Here is a 25370-nt window from a genome sequence, read left to right as displayed (position 1 = left end):
AGTATCCCCTACACACACACACACAACATATCTGAGAATAATTTAGAATTATTGGTAAACCATGCTCTTACCCGTTTCACCAACAATCATGATCGGTTAACAAATTAAAAATGTTCAGGATGTGACAGATATTGGGGTTTTCACACTATGAATGACACGTGATTAACACATTTAAAAAAAGACATGCCCCTTCACAGCATAAATAGCAGAAGAGATTAAACAAGGCAAAAGGGCTTCATCACAGATGCAAGTTCAACTGAGAGAAACTTTACATCAGCTCACAGAGATTCTCATTATGTTTTCAAACTTGATGCATATTTAATCGGTTTCTAAGGAACCAAGTAAATTATTGATTATCCATTTCACACACTTTGACTAATTAAAAAGAAGTTGGTAATACAATTAACAATAATAAAATCAGAAATTAACAGAGTAATAGAACAGAAGTTGTTTCCTCATGTCTAACATTTTGTAGAACTAAGTTTATTACTCTGACTGTTCAGCTTCACATTAGCATCTCAAGTGTTAACTGAGATCACGTGACCCTCGTGAGAGATGAACAGTGTTGATGTCATGATGTCACAGACCTGTATTTAGAACACAAACCACAGTGGTTGCTTTGTTTTATATATATATATATATATATATATATATATATATATATATATATGGGTCATTGACGAATAAGGTTTTTAAAAGTGTAAAAAAATAGAATGGAGATATAACTATATTTTAAACCAGTTTTTAGTTTACCTAGGTGTTAACAATAAGATTTTGTGGTTTGTACAATCAATTAACAATGTTTTTTGTCATTTTTTACAAGATGGACAAAATTTGTCACCAAAAAAGTCATTCGGTTTAACCATGAATATATCTAAAATTATTAATTTGCAGATAATTATTCATGAAAAAATCTGATTTGACATTGATGTTGAGATAGTATATAGTGTGTACCACAGAAGAAATATTAAATAAAATTATCACTGATCTCATAAATGTAATCATTTTATTGGATATTCAAGTAAAACATTGCACAGGGAAAGGAGAAAAGGGGAAATGTAAAAAAGAGATCATTATCTGCTTTATATTTGTATTATTGTAGTTCCTTTAGTTATTAAAAACAATATTATTCCATTTAAATATTTACTATATCGGTTTTACCGAATGACCAAGGCCGGTTATACCGAATGGCCATGTCTGCTGCCCTTGACATTATGAATATTTAAGACAATAAAGAGACACAAATAGCTTCAAAAGCACATTTTATTGTTAATATATATTAACAATATTGTTAATATAATAGGCTATTAATGTAAAAAGTTTTTCAAACATTAAAACATTTTGATATCCAACATTTTGATATTGTAATGAACATATAATTAGTATCGCAAATTATATTAATTAAAACATTAGGGGCAAGATAGGGCCTGATTGATTGCCTGAGTAAAATGAGCCCACCCCCTTGTCTCTATGACACTGTGCTGCAAAATCATGTTCAATACAAAATCCCTATGCAATTTACCATAGTAGGATAAACATGCACAATCCAGGTTTTTTGGGCATTCCCTTCACCATATGTCTATGGGGTACTTTCAGGCACCTATATTATTGAATATAATAATATAAATAATAAAAACAAATGATACCTTTCCCTTCTTTTGGTGAGCATCTGTTCTTTTTTAACAGGATCAGCATTGATCTTTGCCCAGAAGTGATATAATTATCAATCTATAAAAAGGTCAAAATTCAGTCAAAATTTTATAATAATATACTCTGCACATTTTCTATTAATAAAATGTTGTATTTATTTATTCCAGATATGTACAAATATGACCAACATACATTGCTGTCATTCGATACAACCAGTAAGTCATTCGTTATAACCAAAATTTCGGTTTAACCGAATGACTCTTTTGGTTATAACGAATGACAAAATCTTCATTCAATGCTAACAGGCTGATATCTAGCTGCCTAGCTTGTTAGTTAGCTAGCTAGCTACCAAAAGGACAATCAAACATTTTATATTTAGTAAAAGTTTTTAAAATATTACAACATTATCCATGTTTTATAGCGGTTGTACCGAATGACCTGATATTTGGGGACATGTGTATGAGCAAGTGAAAACATGAATTTTTCTAATAGTTAAGAGAGAGTTAATTACTTTGCTTCACAACCATGCGGTCCTTTGCAGGTGTCTGAATGATGTCACATCCTGTCATATAATATTGACCACATGACTTGATCCAAAATGGAGCCCTTTATATTGGTTACTCTGAATGACATCAATGAAAATAATTTTTCCGGACATTCTTTCTCATAACAAAGCAAAGTAATACCATTTTCCACTATGTTTATATATAATATTATAAAATCATGCCACTATGTTTATATATAATATTATAAAATCATGCCAGAATAAAAAAAATATAAACTTATAAAATTTTAAGATATTTTAATCACAAATGAAATTGCTGTATTGGCCTTCGGACGGTTAAACCGAATGACCTTTTGACACTTCAAAATCTTTAAAATACCTTTATATGTAGTAAAATATAATTAAAACCTTTTGGATTCAGTAAAAGAGATCAAGTTGTACTACCTTACATACTTTGGATGTTATATATTTGTTTTTTTATTATTATTAAGGCCTTTGGACAAAAAATGACCCGTCACGTCATTGACCCATATATATATATATATATATATATATATATATATATATATATATATATATATATATATATATACTGTATATACATTATCTCACAAAAGTGAGTACATCCCTCACATTTCAGCAAACATTTTAGTATATCTTCTTAAGGGACAATACTATAGAAATGAAACTTGGATATATTTTAGAGTAGTCATTGTGCTGATTTTATAGCAGTATATATTTACTGTCTTCTGAAAATAACTCAACATACAGCCATTATAGTCAAAATAGCTGGCCACAAAAGTAAGAACACCCTAAGTGAACATGTCAAAACTGTGTCCAAAGTGTCGATATTTTGTGTGAGCACCATTGTTATCTTGCACTGTCTCAATCCTCCTGACCATGGAGTTCACCAGAGCTGCACAGGTCGTTGCTGGGATCCTCTTCCACATAATGACATCACGGAGCTGCTGGATGTTAGACACATGGCGCTTCTCCACCTTCCACTTGAATACGCCCCACAGGTGCTCAATAGGGATCAGGTCTGGAGAAATACTTGGCCACTCCATCACCTTCACCTTCAGCTTCCTCAGCAAGGCAGTTGTCATCTTGATGGTGTGTTGGGGTCGTTATCATGCCGTTCGGCCCAGTTTCTGAAGGGAGGACATCATGTTCTGCTTCAGAATGTCACAGTACATGTTGGAATCCATGTTTCCCTCAATGAAGCTCAGCTCCCCAGTACCAGCAGCACTCATGCAGCCCCAGACCATGATGCTACCACCACCACGCTCGACTGTAGGCAAGACTCAATGTTCTTGGTACTCCTCACCAGGGCATCACCACACATTCTGGACACCATCTGAGCCAAACAAGTTTATCTAAGTCTCATCAGACCACCGGACATGGTTCCAGTAATTCATGCTCTTGGACAGGTTGCTTTCAGCAAACTATTTGCAGGCCAGCTTGTGAGCCAGCTTCAGAAGAGGCTTCCTTCTGGGATGACGGCGTATAGTCTGAGCACTAACAAGCTGACCTTCCGCTTCTGCAACCTCTAAAGCAGGGCTATTCAATTGGCGGCCTGCGGGCCAAATGCGGCCCGCCAATCATCTCCATGTGGCCCGACGGCACCAACCTCCCTCCTCCTCTTTTCCTGACGGTGCGGCTAATTCAGTTTGATACTCTCTCCAATTGACCTGAGAAACGTTTTATGTGCGAATATTTCAGCAGTTATTATATGTGTCCCGAATTTATGTAGACTGAACCAGCGATAGGCTACCAATCATTCGTGAATGAATCATTATTTTGGTTCGGTTCTAAACGCGCTTGCATAACGGTCTAAAACTATTCGGATTCATTCGGACCGCTCCGTCACTGAATCATCTGAAGCGGTTTCTCGGCCAGTACAGTAACAACAAATAGCGCTGTTTTCAGTTGTTTCACTAGTTGTTTCAGCACGGCCCTGCACGGAGTTGCGTTTACTCCCGGTCCTGGACACTATATTGAGCAGCGTTGCGACAACCAGTGGGAAGCGTTTCAGTTCGACAGACACCTCTCTGTTACAAACCACAAATCACTCGATGATTTAACTAGTATTAAATCGGATGAAACAGCCTCAACATTCCCAACAAGCACTGTAAAAAATTTCTAATCCTCCCAAATCAAAAATTTCAAGTGACCGATAACATCTAAATTTTTCAATTGGCCCAAGTGAAATTCTGTAAATTATAAAATTAAATTTACAGATTTTCACTTGGGCCAATTGAAATTTACAGAATTTCACTTGGGCCAATTGAAAAATTTAGATGTTATCGGTCACTTGAAATTTTTGATTTGGGAGGGTTAGAAATTTTTTACACTGAGACTGATGAGGAAAGCAGGAGAAACATTGTGGCATGAACGAAATTAGAAGACTTTAAATCCCCTAATCACCCATTTACCATGAATGTACTGTAGTAATTTACCATGGGTTGGGCAGAAATGTGCAATATTTATATTGAATAATACTATGTAGTAATAAATAAATATAGTAAATATATATATACTACTATAATATTATGTAGTATAATAGTAAATATAGTGATTTATATTGCATTAGTTTTATTAGGTGGGTAGAGGAATATATAATTAATGTTTGTTATGATGTCAGTTTCTTTGTAAAGGTGCGTATAGTTTTTAACTTGTGTTTAGGCATTTTTTATACAGTGGGAGTGAGTAGCCTGTGGTTATCAAGTCTCACTGTCAGAATATTTTCATTTAAGCATAACTATTATAAATAAAATAATTATTATTTCTCACCAACAGCAATAAGTTTGTATAAATAATTTATTTGTTCCAAGGAAAATAGTTGTACACAGCTGTAAATTATCAAGTTTTTATTTATTATGGTTTTATATATTTGCATACTGTTGGGTACCACATTTCCAAGTAAATACCACACTTTTTTAAGGGTTACTTTAACTTATTTATTGAAACTGTTATGTTTCAATTAATAAGCTAAACCCCCAAACCAACCCACCGGCCCACCTCAACTTTTCGATTTGATAATGCGGCCCTCGAATGAAACTAATTGAATAGCCCTGCTCTAAAGCAATGCTGGCAGCACTCATGCTTCTGTTTTTTTCAGCCAGTTTCTGCACCTGACATACAGCACGAGGACTCAACTTCTTTGATTGCCCCTTGCGAGGCCTGTTCCAAGTGGAACACCTCTGTATGACCCTGGCCTGTATTGTAAATCAGTTTCAGGGTGTTACCAGTCTTCTTATAGCCTAAGGCCATCTTTGTGGAGAGCAACAATTAAAATTCTCAAATCCTTAGAGAGTTGTTTGCCATGAGGTGCCATGTTGAACATTCAGTGGTCAGTATGAGAGAATTGTACTCAAAGCGCAAATTTGAACTGCTCTAATACAAGATACACACATTTGTATGGTCCTGTCAAGCAGACAAAAACATGAACATGATGAATAGGACATGTGGCTTTGCATGGTTAAACGACGTACAGCTATTATCACTTAGGGTGTATGTTACAGGGTATCCTGTTGTACTGCTTAGGCAGCAGCTCCAACCTGTGGGGAAATTGGGTATGTTAACATGTAACAGGAAGTCAACAGTGTTGTGCTACCAGGTGCGATACATCAATTCACGGATCTTAACCCACAGTTTGTGTAGCGTCCTTATTCAACAACATGCAATATGGTGTCAGATAGACTAGGCGAAAAGTGAGCTTATGTAGCCCATCACTAACACGACACGTTTGGTTTATTTACTGGACAGATAAGTCGTATTTACGTCCGTTCGCAGCAAACCAGCTAACGTTAGCCATAACATTGCGACTGTAAGATGGCGTCGTCCATTACGCCACCAGAGCCAATGAAGATGTCTTGTGACTTGAGCAGCAATTGGGCAAGTTTTCGAGCAGAGTTTGATGATTACTTGCTGGCGACCGGACTATGTGAGAAAGATGCGGATGTGCAAGCGGCGACACTAAGAAGGCTAATGGGCAGTGAGTGCAGACACTTATATAAGCACAACCTGGGTCTCACACAAGACCAGCAGAAAGACGTAAAAGCCATACTGGAAGCACTTGAAGACTACTTCACACCAGTGGCGTGCACAGACCTCCTCAGGGGCAGGGGCGGAAGGACCAAAAAGGGCACAATTTTTTTTACATTTATTTATTAAATAAATCACCTGTATTTAAAGCAGTACCCGTCTGTCTGTTGTGTTTTTAAATATTTTATTGACTTCCTCACAATTAACTGGAATATCTCGCTCGATGGAGAGCAGCGGTAGGTCAGAGTCTACATTACCAATGAAAAGACGTTAATACAATTAGAATGCATAACACAAAATAATCAAATCAAATCATAATCATAATCAAACAAAAATAGGGAAATGATGATAATATTACTAATATTTTTATTAGATAATATTATTTACTTTACCAAACAAAACAATGAGAATCAAGAAGGTAATTATGAGGAATTAATGTATAGTTATGTTGATGTTATAAATTGTATGTATTCATGAAAGTGTTAGCTATCATGAAATCAGTAACACTTTACAATAAGGTTTCATTAGTTAAATTTGTTAACATGAACTAATAATGAACTGCACTTCTACAGCATTTATTAATCTTAGTTAATATTAATTTCAGCATTTACTAAAACATTATTAAATTGTAAATTGTATTTGTTAACATTAGTTAATGCACTGACTGTGACATTACATGAACAAACAATTAACAGTTGTATTATTAATAGGCCTACAGTAGCCTAACAAATGTTTTGCTCATGGTTAGTTCATGTTAGTTAATATGAATAATAAACAAACCAAAAAAAAATAAATAATAATAATATTTTTTTTTTGCATTATTATAGTGAGTGGCAATGGTGTATACGTTTATAAGTGTATTGTTATTTATTATAATATTTATAATAATTATTATTATTATTTACATTTATCAGAGAGGGGCGCAATACATTTTGAGACAAAAGGATGTCCACCCTAATATATATATATATATATATATATATATATATATATATATATATATATATTTTTTTTTTTTTTTCATTATTTATTCAGTTATGTTTCAGACATGCACAAAGAATTATTAGTTTAATAAATACGAATAAATGCACAGTCTGTCATTGTGCCAACACTTTTGTATGTTTTTATATTAGCAACTTACAACTTTGAGTAAAACATCCTTGAGAAATTTAGGGCAATCGTTTTCTACATGTTTTCTAAGTACACTCAACTAAAGTGTAAATACATTGTACATACATATATACAGTACCAGTCAAAAGTTTGGAAACATTACTATTTTTAATGTTTTTGAAAGAAGTCTCTTATGCTCATCAAGCCTGCAGTTAAAAAAAAAAAAAAAAAAAAAAAAAAAAAACAGTAATATTTTGAAATATTATTACAATTTAAAATAATGGTTCTCTTTTTTAATATACTTTAAAATGTAATTTATTTTTGTGCTGCAAAGCTGAATTTTCATCAGCAAGTACTCCAGTCTTTGGTGTCTTATGATCCTTCAGAAATCATTCTAATATGATGATTTATGATCAATGTCGGAAACAGTTGTGCTGCTTAATATTTTTTTTATAACCTGAGATACTTTTTTCAGGATTATTTGATGAATAAAAAGTAAAAAAAAAAAACTGTATTTATTTAGAATAGAAATATTTTGTAACAATATACACTACCGTTCAAAAGTTTGGGAACAATAACTCTTTTTTTTTAAGAAATTAGTACTTTAATTCAACAAGGATGCGGTAAATTGATGAAAGGTGATGGTAACGATTTATATTGTTAGAAATGTTTTTATTTTGAATAAATGCTGTTTTTATGAATAAATGCTGTTAACGTTTTACTCATCAATGAATCCTGAAAAAAGTATTCCAAAAAATATATATTAAACAGCACAACTGTTTCCATCATTGATAATAACTGAGTATCAAATCATCATATTAGAATGATTTCTGCTGCAGGCTTGATGAGCATAAGAGACTTCTTTCAAAAACATTAAAAATAGTAATGTTTCCAAACTTTTGACTGGTACTGTATATATATATAATATTGTAACGCAATATATTATTTAATATATTTTCCAGTATATTTACACCATATAATGTATTGATCATAAATATATAGAAATACATGTTCCGTAAGGGGAGGCTCTAACCTATTTTAGGTCTGTCTTACTTTCTTACTTAGAAACCTCTCTTTTACTGGAGTAATATTTTATTAGTATTAATTAATTTCTCTAGCCATTGCAGGATGTAGGCTAGTGTTGTATTGCCTGTGCAAAGACAACTCCGAATACGTTTTCTATCATGTATGCCTATGAAAGACGACCGAGCCAATCAGAGTAAGAATGGGGAGTGACACTGTAGCCCCGCCCCTTTCTGCAGGTCCTGAGAGACTGTGGTGACGTTCTGCGCGCCACTAGAGGGAGGACAAAGACTCACTTTAACCAAGTTCCTTGAATCGAAAGCAAAAGAGGAGATAAGGAAGAGACGGCATCTCGAGTCTTTAAACTTGTAAACACTGGTTGTTCAAAGGGAGCATATTTTCTGGTAAGTTTAGAACTTTTTCTTCATGAAACCATATAGGTATATAAAAATAAGCTTCTGTTTCTGCTCTCCTTTACATGGAGTTTCAAAGTCGGATCATTTTCATTTCAACAGTTTAATGTGAAAATGTCTGACCAAAATGGCAGAAACACCGACGTGTTTAGTTCTGAAGAATGTTCATACATTTCAAGTGGATGGAGGCTTTCAAGTTCCAAAAATGTCATACAAAATCACCATGAAGACATCGTAAAAGTAGTCCATGCGAGGTTGTACACTATATTCCAACCCTTTCGAGGCCATGAGACCTTATGTAAATATTATAAATATGTAAATATATAAATTCAGAGTGAATTTTATTTCATTATTCATTCACTCGCCTTTAAACTCTTTAACAGCCATGGCCTTTATTCATTCCCGATGTATGAGCAGTTTGGACTATTCTGGGGAGAACATCATTAATGCGTCGAAATAGTGAATGATGACGGAATGTTCACCTATTCCTTTTAGACACTTTGAACAATGGTATTGTTTTTTTTATATAATAACATCACTGTAGATGGATGAACATGAGTCAATTGTGAACACGGTTCACAATTATAATCAATCTGTATTGATTATCAGTCTAAAAATCACTATATTCAAATGTCACAACGATGTAAATCATCTGCTGCTAATCTGCTGCTAATTTTAGTTGAAAATGTTCAGGTTACAGGTTTCAGCATATTGGTTTCAGTTAACATCTGCTGTGCCCTGTAGACTTGGTCGGTGTCGTGTCATAGCTGGGTGAGTGGGGAAAAACACTCCTTTCCCCTGACTGGAAAAGCATGGTGTTAACCCACCTCCGTGAAGTTGGCATCCCATAAAACGAAATAATCTCCAAAACTATGCCATTTGTTTGTGCTGATTTGTGCCGCAAAAACGAACGTTTGTGCTCGATTTGTGCAGTTACGATGAACATTGTATCTTTTTTCCCTCCATAGAAATAACACATTGGATTCGGGACAGTGACATCACTGTCCACCCCATGCTATCCAAATCGCCCCAAACCAGTGCTTTTTGTTTGTGCTTGATTTGTGCTGTTTTGTGCCGTAGAAAGAACTATTATGAATTTTTCCATTCTTTAGACATCACAAGATCTTTTTTGATTAGTGACGTTACACAAGCAAGCCGCGCTCTCCATCCATCTCGTCTACAAACCTGTCTGGTTCACTTGTGCTCGCACAGGGCCGCTGCTGTCATTGTTCTTTTCTTTAGATATGGGAATGTTTTAGTTTAGATTTGTGCTTTTGACATTTGGTCTTTACATAATCACCAATGCACAATGATAGGCCTATGTAATGTACTGCCACTACTCTGGCTGTAGGCTATGGGGGCAGAAAGACTTTAAATGTCTGTAAGCTGTTAAAAGTATTCAGAAAACTTAAGACACTACACACAATTAAAAGATAAAAATATATATATATATTGTTTATTTTATTTTATTACAAAATTAAAGCATCAGTCACATGTAGCATACAGCCAGAGTAGTGACAGTACATTTACATATCATTGTGCATTGGTGATTATATAAAGACCAAATGTCAATAGCACAAATCTAAAATAAAACATTCCCATATCTAAAGAAAAGAGCAATGACAGCTGCGGCCCTGTGTGAGCACAAACAAACCAGACAGGTTTGTAGACGAGATGGATGGAGAGTATGGTGACGTCACTACTCCTCCAAAGATTTTGTGATGTCTAAAGAATGGAATAATTTATGATGGTTCTTTCTACGGCACAAATCGAGCACAAACTAAAAGCACCGGTTTGGGCCGATTTGGACGGCATGGGGTGGAGAGTGACATCACTGTCCTGAATCCAATGTGTTATTTCTAAGGAGGGGGAAAAGATACAATGTTCATCGTAACGGCACAAATCGAGCACAAACGAGCAGCGCAGTTTTGCAATGATTTGGACCACATGGGGTGGACAGTTATGTAACTGTACTTAAAAAGTTAATTTTTTTATGTTTAAGAGGGGATCGTAGTTGCAATGTTTCTTTCAACGGCACAAACCGAGCACAAACGAACGACACCGGTTTGGTGCGATTTAGATGAGGTGGGGTAGAGAGTGACGTCACTGCCCCGAATTATATTTGTTATATGTGTGTGAAAGGAAAATAGATACAGTGTTTGTTTCAAAGGCACAAATCAGCACAAACCGAGCAGCACAAACGAATGACACCGGTTTGGAGCGATTTGAATGACATGGGGTGGAGAGTGACGTCACACAACCAAAAAAACAATGTTCAATATCTCAAACACCAAACTAGCACAAACGTTCGTTTTTGCGGCACAAATCAGCACAAACGAATGGCATAGTTTTGAAGATTATTTCGTTTTATGGGGTGCCAACTTCACGGAGTTTGTTAACCTTGTATAGCCTACGTAGAATCACTTCTGCTGCTCGACAGATCAAGATACTTAAAAAAACTGAACCGTATTGGGTCGGATTGGCCGTACAGTATCTGTGCCTGGAGAAACGACCCATTGGAATGGCCATAGGTGTCATTTTCCCGCTAAAATGCAGTTCCTACTTCATAAAACACCCAGTCTTTTGATTTAGACGTTTATTCAGTGTTCCTGAATTTAATGGATTTAGAGTATGTGCACTCTAAAAAGAGACATGTTTAAAATGACACGTTGAGTCAAATTTAACACAATACATGTAGTAAAATACTCAGATGTGTAATTTTCAAAATAAAGTGAAAAAAAAAAAAACATTTAATCAATAGTCAAGTACAGACTGCATGTGCACAAAAAGTACAATTAAATGTTTCAAGCTTACTCAATGACTGAACAGACTCACTGTACATTATTCAAATGTTCATGTTTCAACCCCTAATTGATAATGCTGCTTTTGAGAAAAGTTAGCAACCCAGCAAGCAATTTTGCGTTTAAAAGACATCTAATAGCCGTCCAAACACAGCCCTGACATCTAGGCTAAAACAAGGCTAATGTTGGGCTGTCAGTGAAAATTTAATAGACCAAGAATAGACTAGTCCTCAAATAGACAGCAAATGAATGACTACATATAATAGACAACAAAATACAACAATTCTGTTTACTCAAATATAACATACATATTTGACAATCCATCCATCCAAATAATAATAATAATAATAATTCAATTATGACACTTATTAATTATACAATTACAATTATGAAAATAAAATATGAATAGACCAAGAATAGACTAGTCCTCAAATAGACAGCAAATGAATGACTACATATAATAGACAACAAAATACAACAATTCTGTTTACTCAAATATAACATACATATTTGACAATCCATCCATCCAAAAAAATAAATAATAATAATTCAATTATGACACTAATTTAATAGTTAATAAACTAATTTTTGAAAATGTAATAGACCAAGAATAGACTAGTCCTCAAATAGACAGCAAATGAATGACTACATATAATAGACAACAAAATACAACAATTCTGTTTACTCAAATATAACATACATATTTGACAATCCATCCATCCAAAAAAAAAAAAAAAATCAATTATGACACTTATTAATTATACAATTACAATTATGAAAATAAAATATTATGAATATAATAAAATATATATATATATATAAAGATTATAATAAAAAATATTGGAAATTAAGTTAAGATAATGAAAATATAAAGAATGACAAAATAAAATATTTTAAACAACAAGTATAGCTAGGTATAACTTATATAACTGTAAAGTGGGTTATTTATTATCTTAACTCTCAACAGTGAATACATTATTAATTGGTTTTATTTATATTCCCCCCACCCCCCGCTCTCCCTGGTTCTTGTTTGAAATGCTCCCCAATTGCATTTCTCAAGTCGAACTCTTTTGCCGCCGGGAAGTTGGTCATCACGGCATCTGCCCAAAAAACCCGGCCTCTCAGTCGATGCCATTCTCTTAAGTCCATAACTGTTGAATATGATAATTAAAAAATTACATCATAATTTAATGTGCATCACTGTTAACGCATAAGACTACTAACATCATATGATTTGAAATTAAAATATACAGTAGATTTCTAAATATCATTATAATGATGGTAAAAACAACTTTTAGTTTTATTTCATTTTAGTTTTTTTTCCTAAATTTTAAGGCATTTATCACTAACCCATATATGGCTAATGTGCATGTAAGTATACTTAAACACGTCACATGTTTTTAGCTATCATGTTGCATTAAAACAACGGGATAGACAATTGGGAAAGCTGCTTTTATTTCTTTATGTGAGTAATGTGCTGCCTGTAAATTTAAGTGTTATGTTCTGTATATTTATTGTTGTGCTTAGTTGACTGTATACTGGATAATTTGCAAGAAACAGTGTCTTTAAAGCAACACCAAGGAACTTTTCCTCTGTGGTCGCCCTACAGGTTGGAAGCAGAATTGTTTATTACCGCTGTCGTAAATCATTTAGCCCACCGCAGCCTACCGTCGCACGCACTCTCGCTGTTTATCCAGCACTGGCTTTGGAATGAACGATGTCCACAGACAAGGTAGAGTATGATGCATGATTTTATTAAAGTATGATGTATTGCGACATCAGAAACGAAGAAAAACAAAATAATGACTATTGTAACGCTTGACGTAAAGCAAGTAAATTTTGTAGTTTTCTTATGTCTCATTAGAACTACAGAAACGCGATCCGATCTGGCAAACTTGCATAGTGAGGTTATAGCAGATAAAGGACAGAATGTTGTTCTAGACATTTTCTCCCAACATTATGAGGACTTTTGAAACACCTTCTATAAATAATGTATGAATAATGTATTTGTGTTAACATTTTGAGACCGTTGAACGGATTCTGTTAAGTTTACTGGAAGAACGTTTGTTCATAACTGAGAGAATCTTGCCAGAACATTATAGCCAAAGTTATGAGAACTTTCCTGTTAGCTGGGATATCTTGTAACCAATACGTTTCTGGTCTCCAGCAGTCATTGTCTTTTTACTCTTTTTTAATTTTTTTAGCAAGAGTGAAATACATGAGCTGATCACATCTGTGCCGTCCTCTATATAGGCAGGACAAAACTGAAGCAGCCCTGAAAACACACACACTGGAGACTGGACAACTACAGGGGGTCAAAGACCAGCACAAAAGCAGCATGAAGAAGATATATGAGAGATTATTTGAGGGAAACAAACTCCAAGAGAATCAAACCCTCCTGAACAGGATCTACACACAGCTTTACATCATAGAGGGAGAGAGAGAAGGAGTGAATGAAGAACATGAGGTTTTACAGATGGAGAAAACAGCCAGAACACAACACTCACAAGACACTCCAATCTACTGCAATGACATCTTTAAAGCCTCACCAGAACCAGATTGTGAGGACAAAGTCCACGTAAAGACTGTTCTTACTAAAGGCATCGCTGGAATTGGAAAAACCGTCTCTGTGGAGATGTTCATTCTGGACTGGGCTGAGGGAAAAGCCAATCAGGATGTAGATTTCATGTTTGTGCTTCCATTTCGAGAGCTGAACTTGATTAAAGATCATCAGTACAGTCTTCACAGACTTCTGCAGGACTTTCACCCTGAACTTCAAGATCTGGACTCAAAGACTTATGAGCAGTGTAAAGTTGTGTTGATCTTAGATGGTCTGGATGAAAGCAGAATCACACTGATGTTTCCAGACACTCAGAAGGTTTCCGATGTGACTGAGACTTCATCAGTGGGTGTGTTGATGTCAAACCTCATAAAAGGAGATCTGCTTCCCTCTGCTCTCATCTGGATTACCTCCAGACCAGCAGCAGCCAATCAGATCCCCTCCAAATACATCCACCGTCTGACAGAGATTCAGGGATTCAATGAGCCTCAGAAGGAGGAATATTTCAGCAAGAGAATCAGTGACGAGCATCAAGCCAGGAGAATCATTTCACATATCAGAAGAGCAAGAAGCCTCCACATCATGTGCCACATACCTGTCTTCTGCTGGATCTCATCCACTGTGCTTCAGAAGCTCATGAAAGAAGATCTGACTGCAGAAATCCCTCAAACTCTGACTGAAATGTACATCCACTTCCTGCTGATTCAGATCAACATGAGGAATCAGGAGTGTGAAGAGAGAGATCCAGAGAAACTTCTGCAGTCCAACAGAGAAGTGATTGTGAAACTTGCTGAAGTGGCTTTCAAGCAGCTGATGAAGGGCAATGTGATGTTCTATGAGGAGGACCTGAGAGAGAGCGGCATAGATGTCACTGACGCCTCAGTATATTCTGGGATCTTTAAGGAGGAATCTGTGATTCATCAGAGGAAAGTCTACAGCTTCATTCATCTGAGTGTTCAGGAGTTTCTTGCTGCTTTCTATTTATTTTACCTCCATGTAATAAAAAATGTTGACACACTTAATTTTTTTGATGTTATTTATAGCTTTCTAAAAAATGCAGTTGATAAAGCTCTTGAGAGTGAGAATGGTCATCTGGATCTGTTCCTGCGGTTCCTGCTGGGCATCTCACTGGAGTCCAATCAGAGACTCTTACAGGATCTACTGACACACACAGAGAACAAATCAGAGAGCATCAGGAGAACCACACAGTACATTAACGAGAAGATCAAAGATGGACATGGACTCTCCCCTGAAAGATCGATCAATCTGTTCCTCTGTCTTTTGGAAGTGAAAGATCAGACTCTGTCCAGAGAGATTCAGGAGTTTGTGAAATCAGACAAACACTCAGAGAAGAAACTCTCTCCTGCTCACTGCTCAACAATCGCCTACATGCTTCAGATGTCAGAGGAGGTGCTTGATGAGCTGGACCTCAAGAAATACAACACATCAGATGAAGGTAGAAGAAGACTAATACCACCTGTGATCAACTGCAGGAAAGCGCTGTGAGTGTTACAATGAAGAAAATCTTTCTGAAGAGCAGCATTATGTTCCCTGAGAGGAATTCATATCTAAGATTTTATCAAGAGTCTTGATTTTTTTTATTTTGAATTTGAATTTTGAAATTTAATAATTTGAAAGAAGGTATAGAGTAAGATTAATAATTGATTTACTTTGTTCCAGTCTTTCTGGCTGTAATCTGACTGCTCAATGTTGTGAGAGTTTGTCATCAGCTCTACAATCCTCAAACTGTGTCCTGAGAGAGCTGGATCTGAGTAACAATGACCTGCAGGATTCAGGAGTGAAGCTGCTCTCGGATGGACTGAAGAGACCAAACTGTCAGCTGGAGATACTGAGGTTTGTGAACAAATTTGGACATTCTTTCTGTAGTGTGGTTTATATAAACACGATTCGTCCATGACTCCCAGCATGCATTGTGGCATGAATGCATTATGTCGCTATTTTCTTTCACTTTTACTATTTACTATAAACACGTGTATGTTTAAGAGTCATAATTCATGACACCTATTTCAATGACATTTTAAAGGTAACAGGGACCTTTTATGTGTGCCATTTCCTAGAAAACACAGAGTTGACAGTGGACGAGGAAGTAATATGAAACCCATAGAATCTATTTCTATAATATCTCAGAATGGTTTAATAAAATTAGTTTCCTTACAGTTTTAAAAATGTTTCTTCAGCTATATAGTTTATTATTTGTTGTAAGTAGTTTTATAGTGTTAAAAAAGACAGTCTTGAAATATCTGTAAATTAGAACTTGTACAGTGTGTAAGGGCTGCTTTAAGTTATTACCAAGAACAGTCATTTGACCCACACATCAAAAAATGATGAGCTGATAGTACAGTTCATATAGCACTACCTCATAAGTAAAAAGCACAAACATAATTAGACTTAAATATTTTTGTCTATACATAATATATATAAAATAAGTCTATTTTCTCTCTACTATCTTAAAGAAAATGTAGTGCTCTCCTACACAAAACAAAAATATTTCAGTAATCATTGTCCATCTGCAGGTTGTCAGGCTGCATGGTGACAAAGGAAGGTTGTGGTTATGTGTCTTCAGCTCTGAGTTCAAACCCCTCATACCTGAGAGAGCTGGATCTGAGCTACAATAACCCAGGAGAATCAGGAGTTCAGCTGCTCAACCACAAACTAAATGATCCAAACTGCTCGCTGCAGAAACTCAAGTATGTCAAACTAAATTTAACTCTTTGACCTTCAACCAACTTCAAATAGAAGCTGAAATCTGAAATGAAACTTTTTTGTTTAACCCTCTGGGGTCTAAGGTGTTTTAGGGGTCCTTGAGATGTTTTGACATGCCCTGACATTTATGCTTTTTTCAGTTGCTTATAAACATATTAATGGCAAAGGTGCCATTATTTAGCACAAACAGGGCTACCATAATATGTGAGCAACATGTATGTACATGTTTGTATTTTTGAGAGAATAATGTTTATGCATGGTTATTGAAAAAACTAAAAATGAAATTTTCTGAAATAACAAAATCACAAAACACATACTAAATATGTGTCCACAAGACTTTTGACTAATGGAGGTTGTCGCCTAGAGTTTTTTCTTCAAAATGAATTGAAAATAATACTGCCTAATCATTCACATAAAACAATACATTGATTACAATTTTTGTTAGGTACTTTTTGTTTGGAAAGGCAATATGCGTGGGGGTGTGAATGATCATGAACTGAATAAACTGAAGTTCAATGCCTTAAAATTTCTCAGGAATTATACAGCATGAGATCCTGCTGCACTTTTATCTTTTAAATTTTAATGCAGAGTATTTAATATAAAAAATGAAATATGTGTACAATAAGTTTTAAACCCCCTTTTTGAGACAAACACAAAACTCAATAACTGTGACATGCATTTTGGGTATATTATACAAAACTCATCAGTGGCTCCCAGAATGCATTGCAGCATGAAGCATGTCATCGTTATTGAGATTCACACGCTGATTCTTAAGGTTTGAATGTGTCTTAGTGAAGTAGTAGTTAAAAATGTTTATTTTATTTTATTATTATTCATTAGATTTTCCTATTTAAACACTGTTGGATATAATACTATAGAAACATTATTATAATCAACTATATCAAATTAATAACACACAAGATGATTTAGAAGAGATCAGCTGATATTATATCATTATCATCATCATCAAGTACCTGACATCATCTGATCACATTTTCTCTTACTGTTCTTGTCATAACAAACAGTTTCAGCAGCTAGAGAAAAACTAACATTAAAACATCAAGAGTCAAACTGACCAACTAAAGACTGATCACCATAATTGTGACATAAAATCAAACTATTAATTTCAATAAATCATTAACATCTAAACTTCTGTTAATCTCAATAAGGACTTTTGTACACATATGACAGAAGTAAATCTGGTTAGTAATAAGTGAAGCTGGTAATGCTGTTTGTGGAGTTGTTTAATGATGTTGGGGCCTGACATCAAATGTTGAGATGTCAACCCAATTTTCAATTTCAACCAAAATGTGACGTCTGAGCGATGTTGGAGTCCATGTCCAATAACATTTCTACCTGGGGTGACTCACATTATGGCCATAATATGAGCACACAGTGAGTGTACTGTGTGGTTACACTTTTTGCTCACTGTGAACTCACATTGTGATCATATAGAGCAGGGATGGGCAAATGCTGTCCTGGAGGGCCACTGTCCTGCAGAGTTTAGCTCCAACCCTGATAAACTCTCTTGTCTGCAGCTTTCTAGTGATCCTGAAGACCAGAGGTGGAGAATCCAGGGGTCAGAAAGTAAAAGTCCTGCCATATATTTATTCCACCCATGAACTCACACAGCAAAAACTCCAGTGTTGAATGAACTCTCCTGGGAGTTTATTTGGCTCCAGACTCAAGAGTGTTAAAGTTAATGAGATAATTAAGTGATTGTTTGAGTGATGATTGAGCATTATTGAAAACACCTGATGTTAACAAGCAGAATTACTGAAGGAGAAAATCTCTTTTTTAAGTTGCCATTATGGTGATCAGTATTTGCTTTAGTTGGGCTCTTGACCCTTAAACTAATAACTTTAGATTTTGTTTGGCTGTTGTATCTGAGTTACAACTCTCAGATGAACAAAGAGAAAAGTTGATCAGGTGGTGTTGGTTATGTTTTGAAAACTCATTTAGAGAGTTAAGTTTACCTTGTTGATTACAACAGCCTGTGATTTTAATATTATGCCATGTTAATCATTTTCAATGTAATCAGAAAGATTTCTTGAAAGTTGTTCTGATCAAAAGATTTTGAAAAAATACATTATTTGGACACACTGACACCAAGAATCAGCCTGTGATTCTCAACAATGGTGACAATAATAAAGCATGTTGCAGTGCATTCTGGGTGCCACCAATCAAAACTCATCCATGGCTCCCATCATGCATTGCGGTATGAATAAATTATGATCTGAATTGTCTTGTTTTCCTAATTGAATATTCTTTTTGTCACCATTGTTGAGATTCATACACTGAATCTTGATGTCTGTGTGTGCCTTAAAGAAAGATTTTCTTTTTCTTTATCAGAACAACTTTTAAGAAATAATTTGAATTATATTGAAAAATCTGGATCTTAATCTGTAGAATTACTGCGATGTTGTAATGACCAATATACATTTAAGTCAGAGTTTAGGCTTTAAATGAGTTCAGTGATTCAGATCAAATTATGATTATGTTAAAATATAACCAACACCACCTGATCAACTTTTCTTTTTGTTCATCTGGCTGTAATAACTAAGATCAACAGCCAATCAAAATCTAAAGGTAATCATTTGAAGGTCAACTGCCCACCAAAAACGAACACTGATCTACATAATGGTGACTAAAATTGTGATTTTTCTCCTTCAGTAATTCTGCTTGTTAACATCAGGTGTCTTCAATAATGCTCAATCATCACTCAATCAATCACTTAATTAGCTCATTAACTTTAACACTCTTGAGTCTGGAGCCAAATAAACTCCCAGGAGAGTTCATTTAACACTGGAGTTTTTGCTGTGTGAGTTCATGTGTGGAATAAAAATATGGCAGGACTTTTACTTTCTGACCCCTGGATAGGGCTGGGCGATTTAAATCGCGATATTGTTATGCACATTTCGTCAGTAAAGCCGGTTCCTTGATTAGTAGTAAATCACCATCACCTGCTTTCAGATGGAGCGGCATTTAGGGCTGAGGAGATAATTAAGTGATTAATTTAGTGATGATTGAGCATTATTGAAGACACCTGATGTTAACAAGCAGAATCACTGAAGAAGAAAATCACAAATTGTAAGTTACCATTAAGGTGATGGGTGTTTGCTTTAGTTGGACTCTAGACCATTATATGTTTACTTTAATAGTTACTGTTGTTATTGATTTATAACAGCTAAATGAACAAAGTAAAATGCTATCTTATAGTGTTGGTTATGTTTTGACATAATCATGCTGTGATCTGAAAAAGGAAACTTATTGAGATAGTTTGGTTTAACTTGTTTGCAGCAGTTTAGTGATTCTTCAGCCTATGATCATCAGTACTTTACTTATAATTCAAAATATTTAATAAACATGGTTCTGATCAAAAGACATTCAGATAAATTAATTTAAAACACAGACATCAATAATCAGCCTGTGAATCTCAACAATGGTGACAATAATAAAGCATGCTGCAGTGGCTGCCACCAATCACAACTCATTAATGGCTCCCATCATGCATTGCGGTATGAATAAATTATGATCTGAATTGTCTATGTAATTTACTTTTCCTAATTGAATATTCTGCTCCTCACCATTGTTGAGATGCATAGACTGAATCTTGACATCTGTGTGTGCCTAAAAGAATGATTTTTTTTTTTTAAACAACTTTTAAGAAATCCTTTATATTATATAAAAAATTCTGGGCATTTATGCAGATTCACTAACCAACAACATAAATCGAAGTCAGAAAGAAGGATTTTAATGAGTTCAGTGATCAAGTTCAAATGATGATTGTCATAACATAACCAACACCATCAGATCACTTTTTTCTTTGTTCAACTGGTGATTATAATTCAGAATCAACAGACAAACAATATCTAAAGTTAATAATATATGGGTCAAGAGTCCAACTAAAGCAACCATTGATCGTCATAACGGTAACTTACAATTTGTGATTTTCTCCTTCAGTGATTCTGCTTGTTAACATCAGGTGTCTTCAATAATGTTCAATCATCACTAAATTAATCACTTAATTATCTCATTAACTTAAACACTCTTGAGTGTGGACTCCCAGGAGTGTTAAATTAACACTGGAGTTTTTGCTGTGTACAAAGAGCCATAGTTAACTGACAAGCTGAGCCATATCGCATTAATTATCGCTGGCGATACGTCCGTGATTTTAATGCGATATGGCTCAGCTTGTCAGTTAACTACGGCTCTTTGTAGTAAATGCCGCTCCATCTGAAAGCAGGTGATGGCGATTTACTACTAATCAAGGAACCGGCTTTACTGACGAGATGCGCATAACAATATCGCGATTTAAATCGGCCAGCCCTACCCCTGGACTCTCCACCTCTGCTGAAGACATTGCTTAGCTGGTTCAGGTGTGTTTGATTAGGGTCCCAGATAGATAGCAACCATCAAAATAATGTCAATGTGTCGATGTTAACTGTATTGAATCAACATCTCTTTATTAATATTAATGTTGCTCTTAATGTTGACATTTTTTTTTAAATTTCATCCATAAATCAATGATGATGGCGTTGAGTCAATGTTACAATGTGATGTTGGTTCAACATCATGTTTGCACTCTCAGAAAATGAAACAACAACAATTACAACTGATTTAAAGCCACACAGCCTGAAATCAACTGCAAATAAAATGTTTTAAAATGTTTGGTCACCATTGTTGTGATCAGTAGATTAGTTTCCTAATTTTCCACCACAACAACAAAAGTGGTTATTGCTTTCTTGCAACAGATAAAACGTTCAGAATTTTAATTTTTAAAAACATAGTAGGAATTTTCTTTTTTAGACACACAGACATCAAGAATCAGCATACGAATTTCAACAATGGTGACATGCTTCATGCCAATGCATGCTGGTTTTATACTATGGTGGCTCCCAACATGCATTGCAACATGAAGCATGTCACCATTGTTGAGATTCATATGCTGATTATTGATGTCTGGATGTGTATCTAAAAATATTCTTTCTTTAATGTATTTTAAAAATCAAAATTCAGAATGTCTGATCTGTGGCAAGAAAGTATTGTTTGTGAATATAACTTTTTAATAACAAATTACTACTTTTGATCAGAGTAAAATTAGTGAACTATGATGCTGAATTATGATCTTTGTTTCTGGCTTTCTTTGCAATAAATTATGTGTTTCAGGACACACTGTTGCAAAGATCACACACTCACATAAAAGCTAATAGTCAAACTGTCCAACTAAAGAAAACACTACTCACCATAATGGTGACCAAACATTTTCAATAAAACATCAACATCTAAACCTCTGTTAATTGTCAAAAAGAACTTCTGCTGAGATCTTGAGAGATGTATTGCATTTTATTTGCAGTTGATTTCAGGCTGTGTGGCTTTAAGTCAGTTATAGTTGTTGTGTTTCATTTTCTGAGGGTGCAAACATGATGTTGAACCAACATCACATTGTAACAATGATTCAATATCATTAACATTGTTTTTTGGATGAAATCTTAAATTGTGGGAGCAAAAGTGTTGAGTCAAATGTACACATTAACATTGATTTAACATTGTTTTGATGGTTGCTGTCTATCTGGGACCCTAATCAAACACACCTGAACCAGCTAATCAATGTCTTCAGGATTACTAGAAAGCTACAGACAGGAGAGTTTATCAGGGTTGGAGCTAAACTCTGCAGGACATTGGCCCTCCAGGACAGCATTTGCCCATCCCTGATATAGAGAGATCACTGTGAGATCAACGTGTTGACGGAGTGGCCCGATTCACTGATTTAATTTGTAGTCTAATCTATATCCTGATAGCAGACTAACATTGAATCAACATTGAATCAAGGTTGAAATTTAACATTGATTTTTTGTATTAGGTTTGCACCCTGAAATTATGTTATTTCAATTATGAAAAATAGATCAAGATCAACATTAAAGTTAAAGTAACAAGTTTCCAGAAAAAGTAATACTCAATTAAATGTATTTTTTTACTGTCCACCTCTGCTTACCAGTTTGGTGTGTGTTTGGGTTTCTATAGGCTGGGTCATGGAGGAGAGAGCAGAATTAAACCAGGACTGAAAAAATGTAAGTTTTAATAAACACATCCTGTGTTTAATTATATTAAATACAGTAAAAAGCACCAAATTATCTAACATGATACACATTTATATGCAATTAAAATCATGCAAAAAAAAAAGAAAGAAAGAAAGAAAGAAAGAAAGAAAGAAAGAAAGAAAGAAAGAAAGAAAGAAAAGGGAGTAAATTACACTAGGATTTATCCAGGGGTAATTGTACTTTTAACTTTTTTTCTCTCACTCATTTCACCATGTTATGATGAATAATCTTGCTTTTTTATCTCAACTACAGACAACTGTGATCTCACACTGGATAAAAATACAGCAGACTCTCGTCTTGCTCTTTCCGAGAGGAACCGAAAAGTGACCCGAGTGAAAGAGCGTCAGCCGTATCCTGATCATCCAGAGAGATTTGATTACTATGGTAACGTTTTATGTAAAGAGAGCCTGACTGGACGCTGTTACTGGGAGGCTGAATGGAGTGGAGTGGCTGACATAGCAGTGGTATATAAAGGAATCAGCAGAAAAGGAAACAGTAATGAGTGTTTTATTGGATACAATGAAAAGTCCTGGACTGTTTATTGTACAAGTAGCAATTTCTCTGCACTACACAATAAAAAAAGCACTGACATACCAGCTCCTTCAACGTCTAAGAGAGTAGGAGTGTATCTGGACGTGTCTGCCGGCAATCTGTCCTTCTACAGCGTCTCTGACACACACACACTCACACACTTACACACATTCAACACCACATTCACTGAACCCCTCTATGCTGGATTTGGGTTGTATCCAGGCTCCTCTGTGTCTTTGCATTAGAGACAAAGGTACTTAAATAATTAAACTTATTCGTAAGTAGTTACATAGATAAGTTTCAAAGGTAGTTAATAGCATAATACTAAAAGATTACGTTGTTACTATGCCTCTGTAACCAAATGGAGGCAGTGGAAATACACAGTGTTGGCGAGTAGCTAACTACTAGTTGCAACGCTACTAACTTACATTTTTCAGTAGCTTGACAGTAGCTCAGTTGCTTTTAAAACAGTATAGCTTTTCCAGTAGCTAACTACTTTTTCCAGCAGGTAGCGGTTACCAAAAGTTACATTCCGCTTTGCGTTTTGACGAGCCTGCAATGCATTGAAGCGGCGCAGCATCTTATTAAATAACAAACTAAAATTGTGCATTACCTTGTTTTATCACACAACTTGCGGCTTTTGATTTCATTGAGAAAGAGATCGTAGGATGATTATGTAAAGGACGTACAGGAGTAGATTAAATATTTCACATGAATCCACTGTACACAAAAGTTGTGCAAACAAAAGTTTAAATTGCTGTCTGCGTCGAATACTTTCAGCACATATAGGTGCATTATAGCCTTTTTAAAATAATTAATTATCCTGCTTTATCGCACTTATGTTTGTGGGCGTATTTGTAATACATGTGTGATTTGGGGAGAGTTATACTTATTGAGCGTGTCATGTGTTGTATACTTGCTCTCCTTTTTCTCTCTTTGTCTCTCTCCCTTGCTCAGGCTGCAAATTGGGTTCCAGCTGATGCTCATTGGTTGAATGAATGTTGCAGATATCTCAAGCACTATAATAGAGTGAAGAAACAATGCTGGAGTGCTGATGGCGACACGCTTCTCTCTTTTCCCTCAACCAGAATTGTGATCTTAGAGAATTGTCTTGGGTGTAAATGTGTACAACTAAAGGCGGTCTTTATCTTTCATGGTTGCGTAACCGCTAGCTGTGAGAGAACGTGTGAATGCTGATTGTGTTTATTTCTTATGTTATTATTACTGTTTTATTTTCAATCTTAATTTGTGTAAATACTTTTTTTGAATTTGGAAGCAATAGGGAGAGGGTGTTATTTTCTTTGAACTTGAATTTTGCATTGACTTTGTTGACTTTGTTGTTTATTTGTTTTCTTTTGTATAGGTTATTTAATGTTACTCTTGTCAGTTAGAAGGTTTTGTTTATGTTGGCCTGGCCTTCTCCTGAAGATTTGCTTACTTTCTTTTGTTTTCTTTTTGTTACTGTTATCTTTGAATTATCAAATAAATTAAGAATTATTTTGCTTAATCTGGTGTTTTGTTGCTTTTTCTGGATCAGGGGATTGAAGTGATCGTCAGTCTTTTTTGTTATATTTATTATAATTTACAATAATTGTTACATCCTCTCCAACCCCTAGAAAACGGGGAGGTTCGTAACAAGTGGGGGCTAGTCCAGCCAATTTACTGTCTTATAACAAAGTTAGAGCATTTGTTCTTTTGGATCATATCAAAGTGCGAATTTTGATTCGTCCGTCATTGATCATAGTGGTGAAATTTGTCTGTCTGCCTTCACTCTTGCACCCACCATCGAAGCCTTTTAATTGTTGTCGAAAAAATATTTAGTTCTGATTGCAGATTTCTTTGATATTAAGGTTAAAAAAGATACTTCCTTTCTTACTTAAAGATGACCTTTCTGAGAAATTGGTA

At 35.1% G+C, this 25370-nt stretch overlaps 2 protein-coding genes across 4 annotated transcripts; both read left to right on the top strand.

Moving 5' to 3' along the window:
• Positions 1-8607: 8607 nt before the first annotated feature.
• LOC307154493 (protein NLRC3-like) lies at positions 8608-15615 on the top strand (the record flags this gene model as incomplete). Of its 3 annotated transcripts, none has more annotated exons than XR_013820367.1 (3): positions 8608-8739; positions 13159-13281; positions 13754-13800. XR_013820367.1 is itself a non-coding variant. In XM_079864495.1 (3 exons), exon 3 carries the CDS (start codon positions 13888-13890, stop codon positions 15613-15615), a length of 1728 nt encoding a protein of 575 aa, XP_079720621.1. In that variant the 5' UTR covers positions 8608-8739; positions 13159-13281; positions 13803-13887. The 3 variants fall into 3 exon arrangements, 2 of the variants coding, with proteins under 2 accessions (XP_079720621.1, XP_079720622.1); XM_079864495.1 differs by lacking the exon at positions 13754-13800 and adding an exon at positions 13803-15615; XM_079864496.1 differs by lacking the exons at positions 8608-8739; positions 13754-13800 and adding an exon at positions 13803-15615 and having other exon boundaries at positions 13102-13281.
• An 8-nt stretch (positions 15616-15623) lies between these two features.
• Positions 15624-24970, top strand: LOC307154788 (stonustoxin subunit alpha-like; the record flags this gene model as incomplete). Its single annotated transcript, XM_079864872.1, has 5 exons — positions 15624-15655; positions 15751-15963; positions 16644-16817; positions 22858-22904; positions 23187-24970. The coding sequence occupies 5 exons, from the start codon at positions 15624-15626 to the stop codon at positions 23708-23710; spliced, it is 990 nt and encodes a 329-aa protein (XP_079720998.1). The 3' UTR covers positions 23711-24970.
• Between the last annotated feature and the right edge of the window lie 400 nt (positions 24971-25370).

The sequence above is a fragment of the Squalius cephalus genome (assembly GCF_949319135.1).
Source record: "Squalius cephalus genome assembly, chromosome: 2".
NCBI classification, from domain to species: Eukaryota; Metazoa; Chordata; class Actinopteri; order Cypriniformes; family Leuciscidae; genus Squalius; species Squalius cephalus.
The sequence above is the reverse complement of the archived record's forward strand: the minus strand, read 5'-3'. Positions and strand labels throughout refer to the sequence as shown.